General features: G+C 35.3%; 1 protein-coding gene across 24 annotated transcripts in view; it reads right to left on the bottom strand.

Annotated features, from left to right (window-relative positions):
- Positions 1-14774, bottom strand: part of MAP2 (microtubule associated protein 2) — a 261018-nt gene that overhangs the window by 57680 nt on the left and 188564 nt on the right. For all 24 annotated transcript variants that reach the window (XM_088794145.1, XM_019726959.3, XM_088794140.1 and 21 more), the window contains one exon: positions 12663-12946. In XM_088794145.1, the coding sequence (XP_088650271.1) occupies positions 12663-12924 (262 nt within the window). In that variant the 5' untranslated portion in view covers positions 12925-12946. The remainder of the gene's footprint in view (positions 1-12662; positions 12947-14774) is intronic.

Here is a 14774-nt window from a genome sequence, read left to right as displayed (position 1 = left end):
TTTGTCATACATTGAGATGATTCTGTCCTTTTTCCCAGTGAGTACTTCTTTGCCTGAATAGTGGGTCACTGCCTAAAATACAATATATCAGGTTCGTACCACTTATTATTTAAACTAAAATGATAAAGTAAATTTTATGGTTGTACCATACAATTCAGCATTTATAACCGTTGCAGCCCTCTGGTTTTTCTATGATGCTGATTCATGCTACAGCACTGCTATGCTCTTCTGGTCACATCATCACATCAGAAATTTTAAGTAAGAGTCTCAGGACTGGTTATTAGCACATATTTTTAGTTTAGTTATTTTGTTACATTAATCTATCAATATTGTTTAGATTATTTATAGCAAAAGCAATGGAGTTGAAGCTTTCTCAGTGGCCCTGAAAATTCCAACTTGCTTCTGACCCATATATGGCATTCCTAGTATGCACAGAAGTTTGATTTTGAAAGTGAACTCTTTGGGTTTTCATCAGGGCCAGCTGTGATTACTTGAACATGCAAAGGTTCACCAACTATATACTATGTACAAAAAAAAAAAAAAAAAAAAAAATCAAGTTGGCATGTGCCTGACAACATATTTTTGTCGATTTCTTTCAGTTGTTAAACGAGATATTGACAATAAATTCAACCGCATAGCCAGTATAAAATATAAAAGCCAGTAAATGTTTCTACTTTGAATAATAACAGGCATAATAGTGCTGTGTTAAAAGAAACGACAAGCCTACCTCATACTTGTGAAAGAAAGAAAACAACAATTTAGACAGAAAGTTCCTGTCAAGTAAAGGTTTTTCTCAGTAGGGTACAGAGTGGTTGCCTAGGAAACCGGTGCTAATTGTTGCTGTTGATGGAAAATCGTCAACAAGGAAAGCTCTGTGCAGTTCGAAGTGGTCTACTAAACAAATACCTTAGATAAATTCATTAAAACAGGAGCAAAAGGAAAAGTTCCTTCCTTAATTTGGAGAGTAAATGGTTTCTCTGAAACGATTTCCTGTAATCAACTGGTGATAAAGGAAATTAAAAGAGCAGATTGTTGGGGGGTTTTTGTTTGTTTTCCTGACCATAGCATTCATTAAAAAGGCCAGCATTGGCATATCTTTCCCAATTTATCTCAAAGGGTCACTCAGGCCAACCCTGCAGCTGTCAATCTTTACCTACCAGCTTTTTCTTCCACAGGTTTTTTCCTAAAGATTTCTTGGTTAAAACAAGGAAAGTTTTAGTTCATGAGGAAAAATGCATTTGAGGTAAAGCTAGTCTATGGGGATAAATGCATTTAAGATAAGAAATGATTTCACAAAGTTTAGTTCTGATGGGTACTGAAATTTAACAGATTTGGTATTGCACCTACTATAGACAGTGAAACTATGCTTAGTCATAATGGGGGATACAAAGATGAGTAAAACTTCGAGTTCCTACATTTAAGTTATACTTGAGATGGGAAAATCTCATTGAAGGATGTTTAGTTTTTGTTTTAAGATTTTTTTCCAGTGGCCACAGATTGTGGCTGAACCATCCACAGTCACTCATATGGTCCTTTTCTGAAATGCATTTGCAAGCTGGTTAGGCTAAGATTGGTAAGCAGTACAGTGTATGATGCCAGGAGAATTTTCCCCTCTTTGTTTTTGTTATTCCTACCTCAACCTGTGTACTCAAATCCACAATTTGTTTAGACTGACAACTTAACCTATTCAAATGAAGTTTCTAGAGCTTGAACAACATCCACTTAGCATTTAAATTTAGTCAAGGGAGAAGGTGTAGTAAATTAAGATGGTTATCAGTGGAAGGATATCACAGGTTAAGGATACTATATTATGAAGGGAAAAGCAAAGCACAGATCAGAAATAGTACCTACTGGAAAATTTTGCTTCTAATTTTAAGGGTCCAGCTGGAAACAGGAAAGAAAAAACATTTAAGCAGAAGAAATATAGTAAGTGAACATAGTCTAGCTTTATATTATCATATTCTAGTTAAATGTTTTGCTGCTGGTGGTTCTGGGAGTTTCCAGCATAGTACTCTGTGCATATTTATATTGTTATTTGTAGCCCATATAGCAAACATTTACTAATTAAGTCAGGTTATAATATTTTATTGATCTTAAATTAATTTGAGCAAGAAATTTCTTGGGGAATTTGTCCCCTGAAATTTTCCAATTGCTTTAATATCAATAAAATGAATTCAATCATTATGGCATTGAGGGAATTGATAATGCTTTTCAAGCTTTGAAATGTTCAGTTTTGCATCTTGTCAAAACCATTACAATTGTACTGCTCCTTGTAGACTTGTGAGAAATTGGGTTATCTTCTGCATTCAGTCTTCAACACACCATATTGTCAAAGCGCTGTTGAGGACAGGACATTGTGGACACCTCTGCTTCATATGGTAACAAGAAGTTACCATATTCATTTTCATTCCCCTTGCTAGGGGAATTCCCCTTGCATTTTCCCATCTTTTGTAGAGATCCTTCACCTCTCAAAAATGTTTTATTCGAGTTTATAGTTTGCTGTAAAAGTAAAAACTCTACAGAAACCAGGGAACTTTATGGTTTCTGCTTTATTTTTCTTAGATAATTCTGAAATGCAACATGAAACACAGAGGCAAAAATGACCTGGTCTTACAGTAGACAAGAAGGTGATGAAAAGCTATGGGAAGAGAAGTATCGTTTTAATGGAATCATTATATTAATGAAGTGTCTTAAAATTTTATAAAACAAAATAAGATAAACACCTCAATATTTTAATCAAATAGATTTTCCAAAATACTATCTACAAAGCATATTTGGTAATTTCCATTTTGCTACAGACCTGGTGAAGAAAAGTATTCTGTGTATATAGTTTTTTCACATCCAATTGCATCAGAGAAAATAGTGCAAAGTTGAAATTTACCATCATTTGGGACACAGGAGACTCAAGCATTTCTTGTTAGAATTAAATAAATGCTCAATATTTTTTAAATTTACTTTAAAAAATGAAACATAATTTGGGAGGTTTTTAGTCTTTCACACTAAAATAATTAAATTAAATCTTACCTGACGATTGTAATCCTAAAATGCTAAATTATCAGTTAGGGTAGCTACAATGCACCCTTAAACAACGAAACCCTACTAGAAAGGAAACTTATGCCACCAAAACAGCCAAATTCTTGAGCAGTGTTTTCAATGTTGCATTCAGATCACCCATGCAAGATCAATGTGATCCACAAAGCATTTCCAGCACTACATTTTTCTTAAATCAGATGGCAGATACCATTGCTATTCTGATTGAATAAACTTCCCCTCCTAAAATGTGCCATTTGAAAGTGGCAGCTATACTTGCTTCAAATTCAACTCTGCTTCCTTTCTTAATGCAATCAAGACAATGAACTAGGTGAGAACTGCCTCAAGGAAATATTTTACATGCTTTGTGACCTAGGGCAAGTTAATGAAAATTCTTATTTTGAGAAAAGGCAGTTTTCCCTTTGTCAGCATTTATGTTCTGGTAGAGCTCTAAGGAGAGTAGGTTTATTCCAATCTTTTCAATGTTTTAGTCAGAAGTCTCTATTTTTCAAGCTGATGAGAAAAAAACGCCATAGCAAATTTTTAAAGAAAGAGAAAAATGTATTTGGACTTTAAGATAATGGATAGCAAAATACAACATGCGGCAAGTAGAAAAATTATTCAATGAACTGATTCATTTTTTAAATTGCATATAAAAGTAATATTTGTTTTTATTGCTGTTATTTTTCTCCTTGGAGAAAAAGTCCTGTTTCTTTTTTCTTTTTTTTTTTTTTAAATACTTAATGATTAGAATTAGAAAATTTAAACAGGAACATCTTTTACAACCATGTTTCCCTGAAAATAAGACCTAGCTAGACAATCATCTCTAATCTGTCTTTTGGAGCAAAAATTAATATAAGACCCGGTATTATATTATATTATATTATATTATATTATATTATATTATCTAAGACCCGGTCTTCTAGTAAAATAAGACTGGGTCTTCTATTAATTTTTGTTCCAAAAGATGCATTATAGCTGATTATCTGGCTAGGTCTTATTTTCAGGGAAACATGGTAAAAATTTATCATTTTCAAATCATTTTATAGACTCAAAGATGAAATAGAGAAAAGAGGATATTGGTGATACTTTATTCAGGCTGAGCTTCGGATAATAGGGTATACAACATCTCTCCAAGACAATACTGGTCTTGTCTTGCTTTACAGAAGAAGTGTAATTAAGTCTATGACATAGAACATCCATTTGCTTTAAGATTCAGATTGCCCATTTGTCAGAAATGAAATTTCTGAGCTCCTGACCTAGAATAGTATGGCAATCCTTATAGTCAGAGGATGAACAAGGACATGCATTTAGAGTTCTGTTTGCAGGATATTTCAGTGGGATTTTCAGTTGAGGTCAACTATTACATTGGGCTCAATTTTGCCAGAATGAACATGAAAAGTTGTTCAATATCCATGTGTTTCTTAGCTGTTTGATTATAGATGTCTCTTAGGTCATTTATCCTGACTTTTCATATTCTTCCCAGTTCAGTCATTTTTATCATCAAGAAAATATTTCTAATTAGACATCTTAGTTCTGTCTTAAGTCAAAGATACATTTTCGTTACTCTAAACCTTCACTCCCGCATTCAGACCACATCAAGTCTTCTGCTATATCCTTTCACAACATTCCTTTTATTACAGTAGTTGGGTACCTACTTAACTCTTTTCTGGTCTAACCAGCAGTTCTACAATCTTTACTTTGAGTCTAGCCTCCTCTCCTAGTTTTTCTATTTGCCTCTTTATTTCCAGTATTCCTTTCTAATGCAATCTGCCCCACAAATGCATGGCTCACAGTGTGATAAAAATTTCTGTAGCCCCATTTTGTGATGTGATTTCCATTCTCAAAATCAAACACAGATACGAACTCTCTCTCTTCTTTATATCAATTCAGAAATATTTATTAGCACTTACTATAGAGAATAAGGACTGCATTAGATACCAAAAGAAACATGAAGATTCATGAAGCACAGCTATTACCTCAAAACATTTTACAACCTAGTCATGGGGACTAAAACAAGCAACAAGTAACCTCAATAAAATGTTCGATATGATCAATGCTATTAGCAAGATCTAAACAGGGTACATGGGAATATTTGGAAGAGAAGATTCATTTGAGCGAATAAAATCAACATTAGCTCTGTACCTCTGATCATGGACTTTTGATAATCTCTCCTGTAGTATGTACCGTTTCAAATGTTTTTCCATTACTTGTTTCACCATGCTGCACATGAATGAAACCACGACAGACTGGTTGGGCAAATGTAACTTGTTTTACAAAAGAGTAGATTGTTATTTCAATCAGAGGACTGACCGTTCATGCTGGAGTCACTTATACAAGAATCAGAGGTGCTCATATCCCAGAAGTGCCTTGACCTGAGTTTCCAAATAAGACATCTGGACTGAAAATATTGAGTCTAATTTTCAGGCTGAGGAAGCTGACTCATCTATATTAAAGATGATTTTTCACTGAATCTTAATTCCTCCCTTATTGTCTATTTTGCCCAATGTCTTCTTAAGTTTTGAATATTACTGAAATCAGCTGTAAAAGTAGATGTTTAACTTTCATTTCTGTGTTCTAATAACAACCTAGCATTTGTAGATTTGTTAAAAGTTGCAACAAGAGCCTAGAACATATGAGTATGTATTCCTCTTTCTTTGCTCCTTAGCTTGGCTGGGTTTTGAATTGTATTTTCTATGAGTGTTGCTGAATGGTGACTCATTCTGTGAAACGAGCTAAACAGTGAGCAGGCAGCAAGCGGTTCAGTGTCCTTTTCCCCTCAGGACTCATGATGCCAAGTCAGATCATGCTCACACTACCAAGTCTGCAATGCAGCACCAGTTGTTCTGTTCATCTGCTCCTGATATTGCCAGACTCCCCTGACAGGCCAAGCACGTGCTTTACGTAATGTGGTGAGGAGCAGTGAAGTGTGAGGGAATGAAAGGAAGAGAAAAAGGCTTCATATGCTGAAGCAGAAAGAGTTGGGGAGGAAAGAGGAAGGAGTGATGACTGTTAGGTACTTTGCAATCTACCTCTCAACAACAATAAAATCAAACCCACAACCACCCTTCCCAGTGGCATTTGGTGTACTATTTTTCTCAGGTGTATACAAGCAATATAATCAATTTATGTACATACACAACATAGTTTGTGAAAATTTTCATTATTGATGGATGATGAATATATTCTCACGATATTAGAGCGATGTATTTGTTCCAAATCACTATTAGAGTTTTTCTGCTATCTTTCTTTTTTTTCCTTTTCTTTTTTTTGTGAGGAGAGAATTCTTAGAACTATAATGAGACAGATAAAGGCTGTGTATAATCCTAACTAAAATAAAGGTTAGACAGTCCAAAAATGAATCTGGGAAGACTTGTTTCCATAACTGATTATTTTCATCTGCTCACTACAAATAAAGAAGATATTATGAAATGTTTAGAATTCTTCTCTAATGCAAAACATGGAGATTTTTCAATCCTGAAAAAATTAGAATACATTAAAAAGAAAAATATGATGACAAAGTATGATAGCAAATTAAAAGGAGAAAACTTGCTAAGGTCTTAGAAAATACAAAATCAGGAGGAAGGATCCACTAAAAAAACATATAATGATAATTGGATTATATTTACATTTAAAAACAAGCCAGACAGAGTAACTTTACAAGCAGGTCTGAATTGCTCTTCACTCAAATCTGTTGCATTAAATTCAAATTCAACAAAATATTTTTTTTAAAGTGTCAGTGGACTGATGAGAATGATAAAACACCTTTCTTTCTTTTTTTTTTTAGCACTTGTGATGTAATTCTGACATGTAGCACAAAACAAGACAGTAAAGAAAGGAGACTGATTTCCACAAGTGCATGGGAGGAATTTGCTGGAAGAACATACATGGGAGTAAATGTGTATGCAAATTAATCTTAGTTTTTAAATATCATATTATAATGTGTTAGAAACAGCCTCTTCATAACTTGAAGTGTTTGTAGGCAGTTCAAATTCCAAGTATTAATTTGTTGAGTCATTGGTTTAATTAAAACAGGTTTGCAGAAAACAAATTTTGTTATATTTTGATTTAGAATTACTGGTTTAAGACAATCGCATATTGTTTTAAGACTTCGGCTGAAGAGCAAAGATAGAGATACAGTAAATTTTTAGAGGAAGAACTACCCTATCTATAAATGCACATTTAAACAAACAATTTTATCTGGTGCCTGTCTTATCCTACCATTTCTAAGGCATTATAACCTCTGGCTAGCAATATATGCTATAGACAAACTCATACCTTACCCAGAATAAGAGATGCAGTTCTTAATTGTAATGTCCACATAAGCTAGCCCTCAATTAGTTTCAGATTCTCTCATTTACCAACAAGACAAACCACACATTATGACTGAAGCTACTACTTATAACCTGCTTCAAATGGTATAGAGACTACATAGGACAAAGCAAACATGATAAATACAAACCTCGTACAATTGCCTTTTCTATCAATCCTTGTCTTTCTCACTCTTTCTAGCCCCAGATGCTTAACCTTTCGAAGGAAAACATTGAAAAGGTCCCCAGTTTCTGTCCTCATCCATCGGCGCCACCAGGCCCAGAGCTTCGCAGTGAGGCCGTGTGCTTTTCCGCAGATCCACCCTTGAATGCTAAATAACTCAGCTCTGCACACTCCTCTCTCTGCGGAGCTCAGGGAAATGGCAGCCAGAGCAATGAGTGGTTGGCATGGCAACAAGGAAAAGAAAATCTGCAACCTCTCGTATTGTTCAGCCAGCTTGTTTATTTGCCTTGGGGGGTAGTGCAGATAGCTTCAGTTTCTTCGCAGGAGAAATGGCTCTGTACTATTTTGCTCTATGTACATTAATGTAATACTACATATGATATGCTGTAATTTAAATAGGATGATGGCTCTTACGAGTAAATCTCAAATCTAGGAAAATTGGCAGAGGAGAATGGTAGAGGTAAGAAAAGGCAGGTTCTAATATTCTGAGATTGAAAAGGGAAACAAAGAGAAGCTTAAAGGTATAGTCAGTCTTTCGCATGTGAATGATGACAAGCTTTTCCTCCATCATGTATTTTCGAGCTTAAATTAATTATTTCGGCAACAATAAACTTATATATCTGAGTATGTTCATCACTTGGCTGCTTGAGTTACGTGGATGTTTAAAGGTGGGCCAAAGCTTCAGAAAGCACAGCTCCATTGGTAAACTCTGAAAAGTGACAATGTATAACCTGGAAGAGTTTTCACAGATCTCACTTCTTTGGCAGAGCGTAGACCTGGACAGAATTCCCAGAAACGGGGAAATGAAGCAGTCCTGGGAAGGGGGTGGGTAGTTACCTGAAGGAATTCCCTTTAATCTTTAAATTTACTCAAAGAGATGCTGGCCCTGGCTTTTGATGGTCATGAAGGCACTTTACACCCTGTCTAATGTTTTTTACTAGTGTTCGAAGCACTATACCTTAAGATAGTCAAAATCACTAAAGCATGCTTTTCTTCTGAAAATTGCCTTTCTTCTCCATTCATACTGAAAACAGAGAATAAAGTTATGATTTTCTGTCATGCTGAACAGCACATGGATGTGGCAGTTCTGCAATAAAAGGCTTACCCTTTTTTTTGGCTATAATTGATAACTGGGGTAACTGGCTGTGCTATTCTGAATCTGGTGACAAAGGAAAGAGTGGAAAGAGCACCAGGAGATACAGCAGGAGGCCTGCATTCGGGCTGTAGTCATGTGATCTTGGATGGGTGACTAGACCTGGGATGAAGACTGTGAAAGGTCACCTGACAGATCCCGTCAGTTATCTTCATTTGATCTTTATATGGATTCTAATATGAGTTTGGGCCCCATCCCTGGAAGAGAACCTTAAAGATGAGGCTCCTAATGTTCACTGAGAGTTGGAACTCTGTGGGGACCAAAATATACTCCTCTTGCTTCCTTCAATAAAGTTAACGTGAAAAAGAGAGGAAGGGTTTAGTAAAAGCCTTTACTCCTACGATTCATGCTTTGGAAAACAATGTAAAAATGACTGCTTTAGTCTTATTATCACAATAACTTTCCTAAGTGGCTAGATTTTCCAAACTTCTGTGGTGTGGCTTTTAAAAGGGACACTTCAATGAATAAATGTAAGAAAAATTCTTAAAGTATCAAAAGTTAAACCATAATAGGGGAGCAAATAATTCTATCTACCTTTCTATGGATTATCTTTAAATTGTAAGGAAAGAGACAAAATCTAGAAGTATAAGCTGTACGGAAATATAATTTTAAAATATCATTGCCTTATAGCTTTCTCTACCCCACCCCCAAGTCTCAGTGCATAGATCAAAAATAAGCTATAGGCTTGCACCTTTAAAAATTAAAAATTATTATGGCCCAGAAATGAAGGGGAACATTGAAAAGGGTGGATAAGAGAGAATGAGGTGTAAGACCTTTGGTTGAAGTAAGTCCATTCTGACGAAGGAAGGAAGGAGGAGGGAGATATGATGATTGCAATCCATTTGTCATGGGCTTGCTTGTAGAGATAAATAAAAATAAATAACCTTGGGGAAAGAGTTCTTTCTAAAAATGGACAGAGGACTATAGCAAACAAGGAATGTAGAAGAAAGATCTTTGCATTCAATTAGTAATGGTCTGAACACCACAACATATTACTGAGGACTTGATGATACTGGGAAATATCATGGTAACAACGTCTTGAGAAATATCCTTGAGAGGGGAAAAATGCAATATATTGATAAATTATATGTGAATGCTAAAAGAGTGGGCTAGTATATAGCTCTTTTAAATAATCAGCTCAAAATACAATGCCAGCTCATATCAGTAGTCTCCATCATCAAAGGACAGAATTTTTAAAGACCACATATGAGATCTAAGGATACTATTATTTACTGGGGATGATTTTTGTTTGTAATTTGTACAACAGTTACATATAAACCATCAACAATAAAATTTATTCAGTTAAAGCTTGAAGAGACATTTAATTGCACATTAACTTATCACTGGAACATTCTGTGTAGGTTTGAGGTGACCATATTTTACAGTTTTCTTTTCCTGTAATTTACCACACATGGATAGCTTATGACTCAATACTTGCTCTGTTTTCTGGAGGGAACTTAGTTTAAAAATCACACCATAGTTTGAACTGAACACATCACTCTGGTAACCCACATATGTCACTATGAATATACATATAAAACTTTTATAAGAAGTATCCCAAAGGTAATATAAAATTAATGTGATATATGTTGAACTGAATTCAAAATTAACTTTGGATGCTCCTGAACCCATAATTTAAAAGAAACATCTATTAGTCTCTTTCTAAATTTATATTATTTTCTCAAAGAAGCTGGTGAGGACATACCAACCTGGCAAATAGATTTTTCAGGTGTTCTTAAATATTTAATTAAGACCATTGAAAAAATGAAATAATGAGCAAATTGGTTCTCCACTGCTTGACCAAACCCTCTACCACGATTTTTTCCTCATAAGTCTGCATAATAGTGAGAGTCAACTGGTGAGAGTCCAAGAGACAAAAAAGAAGACTTTTCCATAGTTTTCACCATTAATTAGAAAAAATTAAACATTTTTTTCTCCCCTTCCTTCCTTCCTTCCTTCCTTCCTTCCTTCCTTCCTTCCTTCCTTCCTTCCTTCCTTCCTTCCTTCCTTCTTTCCCTTACTCAATACACATGTATTGAGTACCTGAAGTATAATATCAAGTGCTACAGGATATGAAGATGAGAAATATCTTGGTCTATCACATTATATCTTTCCTTTGCCACATCCATTTTGCTCTAACATGTCCTCATCTCCTCATGCCTCGATCCCTTCAAAATCTTCCTAGTTAATACTCCTGACATTCAAATCCCACCCTCTATATTATACTTGGCAATAGAAAAATATGCCTTGATCAAGAGTGCCCTGCTGTCCATATTGAAACCACTACCACAACCCCACCACCACCAATAATAATAATGATAATGATAATAATGGCAATTAATAGATACTATTCCTTAAGCCCTTCACTTTGTACATGTTACGTCATTTAATCCTCATTGTAATCATGAAAGGTAAAAATAGTATTTTTAACTACAATTTCTTACTAATGGGATGTGTGGCCTGTGGAGCACTACACAGCTTCTCGAATCCTTGAATTAGACTGGACACTGCCAGCCTCTTTTCCTGTTACACATAGATTCTGCAACGTACTTGCTTTGCATCACAGCAACTGCTGAAAACTGAACTTGGCTAAGATACCAGATCTTGAAAAGGAATGTAATGTGATCTAATGATAAAACTGTGAACTACCTTCAGACAACAGTTCATGCAGTGTTTGACAGATGTTGACTACCACTGTGTTTCCTTTGAGTATTGAAAATACTCTGCCATAGCCCTGTGAGTTTGCTGTGGCAGCCCAGGATGCTTTTGTGTACAATTTGGGAATTTTGGCCCTAAGCAGAAACAATCCCGGTTCAACTTTGTCTTTCTGTACTGCTCATTTGGTACTTAACACATTGCGTTTTGTATTTGGGTTAACTGTATAGACAGATCTCATGTGTGCTTCCAGATCACTACTCTGCAATGTTCACAGACCATCCCTTGAACACACCCTGGCACAGAAGCTAACACACCTTGCACTACATAAAAAATGCTCAACAATACTTTGTGGAATGTGTCAATTTGAAAAGAAACTTACAGTACGTACATCCATAATTTCTCCTCAGTCATTTGAAATGCCTTTCATATTTCCCCATTAAAATTTAAATATATTTTTTAAACAGAGCATATAGTTGATGAGTGCTGTTAACTAACTGACAGAGTATAGAAAACCAATCACTGAATAAATAAGGGATGATTTTGAAGGGAGTATAACCTTTCTTACTACTTGTAGTTTACGAACCCTTTTTGGATTAGCATGTCTGCAAATTACTGTGTTCAAATGCATTAAATTCTGAATTTCAGGAAAAATGAAAATAATGGTGAAGAGTATTAGAGCAGGTTAGTGTTTCTCTATGCCATTAATGCTACATTAATAACTAGGCCACTAATAACAATATTATCAATGATAAGGTAAAGAAGACTATTGGTAGAAATTATACTTTGAAAGGAAGTACTTAAGAGTAAATATTATATTATGTTCTCCTTCAAGTATTTTAATATCATGCCTTAAAAAGCTATCTGAGGAAGTATGAAATGGTTCCTGTGTGTCTGTGTTAGTTTTGTTTCTTTCTCTTTTCTTTCTCTTTTTAAAGGCTGGCAGATGGACTCTACATTCCTTTCTGCCCTAAAAAGTAAATATGCTTCTAATAAGTCAATCAGATATAGGTCCAAATCATACAAGAGAATCAGTAGCAAAGTATTTGTGAAGTTTTCTCTTAATGAGTTACTGGCAATTTGTCTATGAAAATTAAAGTGGTAAACACTAAATAGGGAGATGAGATTGAGATTACAACTCATCTGAGGGAATGTCATGCTAGTTCCCATGATATTTTATCTCCTTTTTGTGTCTATTTCCCCTGACTGACTAAAATTTCAGTCCTAGCACTAGTGAAAACAGGATCAGAGCTGTAAATTAATTCACTTTCAGACTAAACAGACTTCAAAGCACAAGGCAAGCAATGGTGACAGAAGAGCCCTTACTTACCTGCTGTTTCTCTGTCAGCTGAGGTCAGCTCTCCGTTGATCCCATTCTCTTTGGTATCCGAGTAAGTGCTCTGTGACCCATGTTCTCCAAAGGCGCCCTCTTCATCCTCTCTGTATGGGAATCCGTTGGCACTTCTGACAAGTCCTTCCCCTGCCCCGCCCTGATCCTTAATCTCAGGTGGATGTGGGTGTGCTGAAGCCTCCGTTAGTTGAGCTGAGGTCCAGTGAGGTACCTTTGCGTCATCTTTCCGATCATCTGCCATTCTTCAAAACCCACTGACTCTCCTGCAATTGGAAGAGGAAAAATTGTAGCCATCACTTTGGGGAAATCTGATCTGATATTAGTAGAATCAAGATAGAACAAATTTATAGCAAACTCAGTGGTTAGCTATGGTAAAAAAAAAAAGTCCAATACGCTACTTTTAACATCAAGAGGTAGTCATTGTTAACACCTTGGTTTTAGTTTTAACTGATCTTTTTGTGGTGTATCTACTCTTTTAATATAAGATTTCTATCAATTTATACACACTCTTAAAAAATTAGTGTTTGGCATTTAATGACATAGCTTAGCGAACTTTCATTGACATATGATGTTAATTGTTCAGTAGAGTCCAGGAATCCTGCAGTATAAGAAATGTGCAGGGTAGAAAAATGTGGGAAAATGACTGAGGGAAAATGCTGGATTATGGAAAATTACTCCAAGTACTCTTTTAAAAACAGAAATCTCCATGAAACCTAGAAAAGACAATGGCCATCACATTAGCCTTTTCAGTTTCAAAGGTGTTCAATTCAAATCATAGGGGTGTACTGTTTTTCTGGATACTATGTATTAAAAAAAAAAGATAATGTTGACTTAATTTTCAGCAAACTTTCCGAAACTCTATCTATAGATTAAAAGGGAATGGTATTTTCTCATGGTATAAATCTTACACGATGCCATATTTATTAACATCTCCAAAAGGATTTGAGAAATACTGAGGTTTTTCACTTTAGCTCATGTTTAACTCTGGGAGTTCTAGCCACAGATATTCAAAGTAAATAAAACAATATAAGCACCCAAAACTCCCAGATAAAATTGGCAGTTCCCCCCCCCCCCCCCCATTCCGGGATCTCTGGAAAAGACTTCTCAGTGACTAAAATCACTCATCTTGGACATAAAAACCGCTAAATGAGGAGAATGTTAACTTGGTAACCATCCCCTTAAAATGTTAAGATAATTTGTTTTCAAGATACCAGGCATTCAAAAAGTGAACTCCTTAGTGTTTAATGCTTCAGAGTTTTGCATTCTTTCTTTTAAATTAATCAATACAAACTAATTTTGGAAGAAGAAAGGGCTGGCTGGTCATACTGATTTCATTTAATATCAGAGGCACAAATAAAGTGAATTTATAATCTAAAATTCATCATCTGGCTTCCTGATAAGACTCAGATAATACTCCTTAAAAATGTATTCAGATTAAACAGATAGCACTTTCTAATTTGTTGCACTTTTGAAATGTACCTAGTCTAACCATCCATTGAGTGACAACCATTTTAGGAGATTTCAGGCTGGTATTGCTCTGACAAAGCTACTTGACAGAAAATATGATTTGGAAATATTTACTTCTGCTCTACGGAAAAGCTGCTGGGATCAAAGGAGACACTATTTGGCCACACTCACTTAAAATGACAACATGATAGTATTAAAATACCACCCATTCATGGAAAACTTCACTTAAATTCCTAATCAATACTTTGGGAACACAGATTATCTGCACTCTTCGAAATGGTATTATAACGTAGTTAAAAGTGATCACAGCTTCTTTTAATTACTTCTTCCTGATGTATAATATTATTTTTACCTAAATCTCTCTGAAGACTGACTGTGGAATTAAAGAAGATAAGAAAGCTCAGATAGAAACAAATTCCCTCCAAATCTATGAAAAGAAACTGTGAGGTAGCAGGAATTTTAGCATTCCATTCCTACTGTGTAATGGGAAAAACTCTCTTCTCTCCATATTGCAAAACATCACAAAACCTAACTGTGAATAGCTGGGGATCCGTTATACAATCTTCTGGTTTGATAAGTAAGCTAAGAAGCTACCTAAACTCTTCTCCCTCTCCCCTTCCCCAA

This window comes from Rhinolophus sinicus, chromosome 17, assembly GCF_057876585.1.
Source record: "Rhinolophus sinicus isolate RSI-liver-muscle chromosome 17, RSI-T2T, whole genome shotgun sequence".
NCBI classification, from domain to species: domain Eukaryota; kingdom Metazoa; phylum Chordata; class Mammalia; order Chiroptera; family Rhinolophidae; genus Rhinolophus; species Rhinolophus sinicus.
The sequence above is the reverse complement of the archived record's forward strand: the minus strand, read 5'-3'. Positions and strand labels throughout refer to the sequence as shown.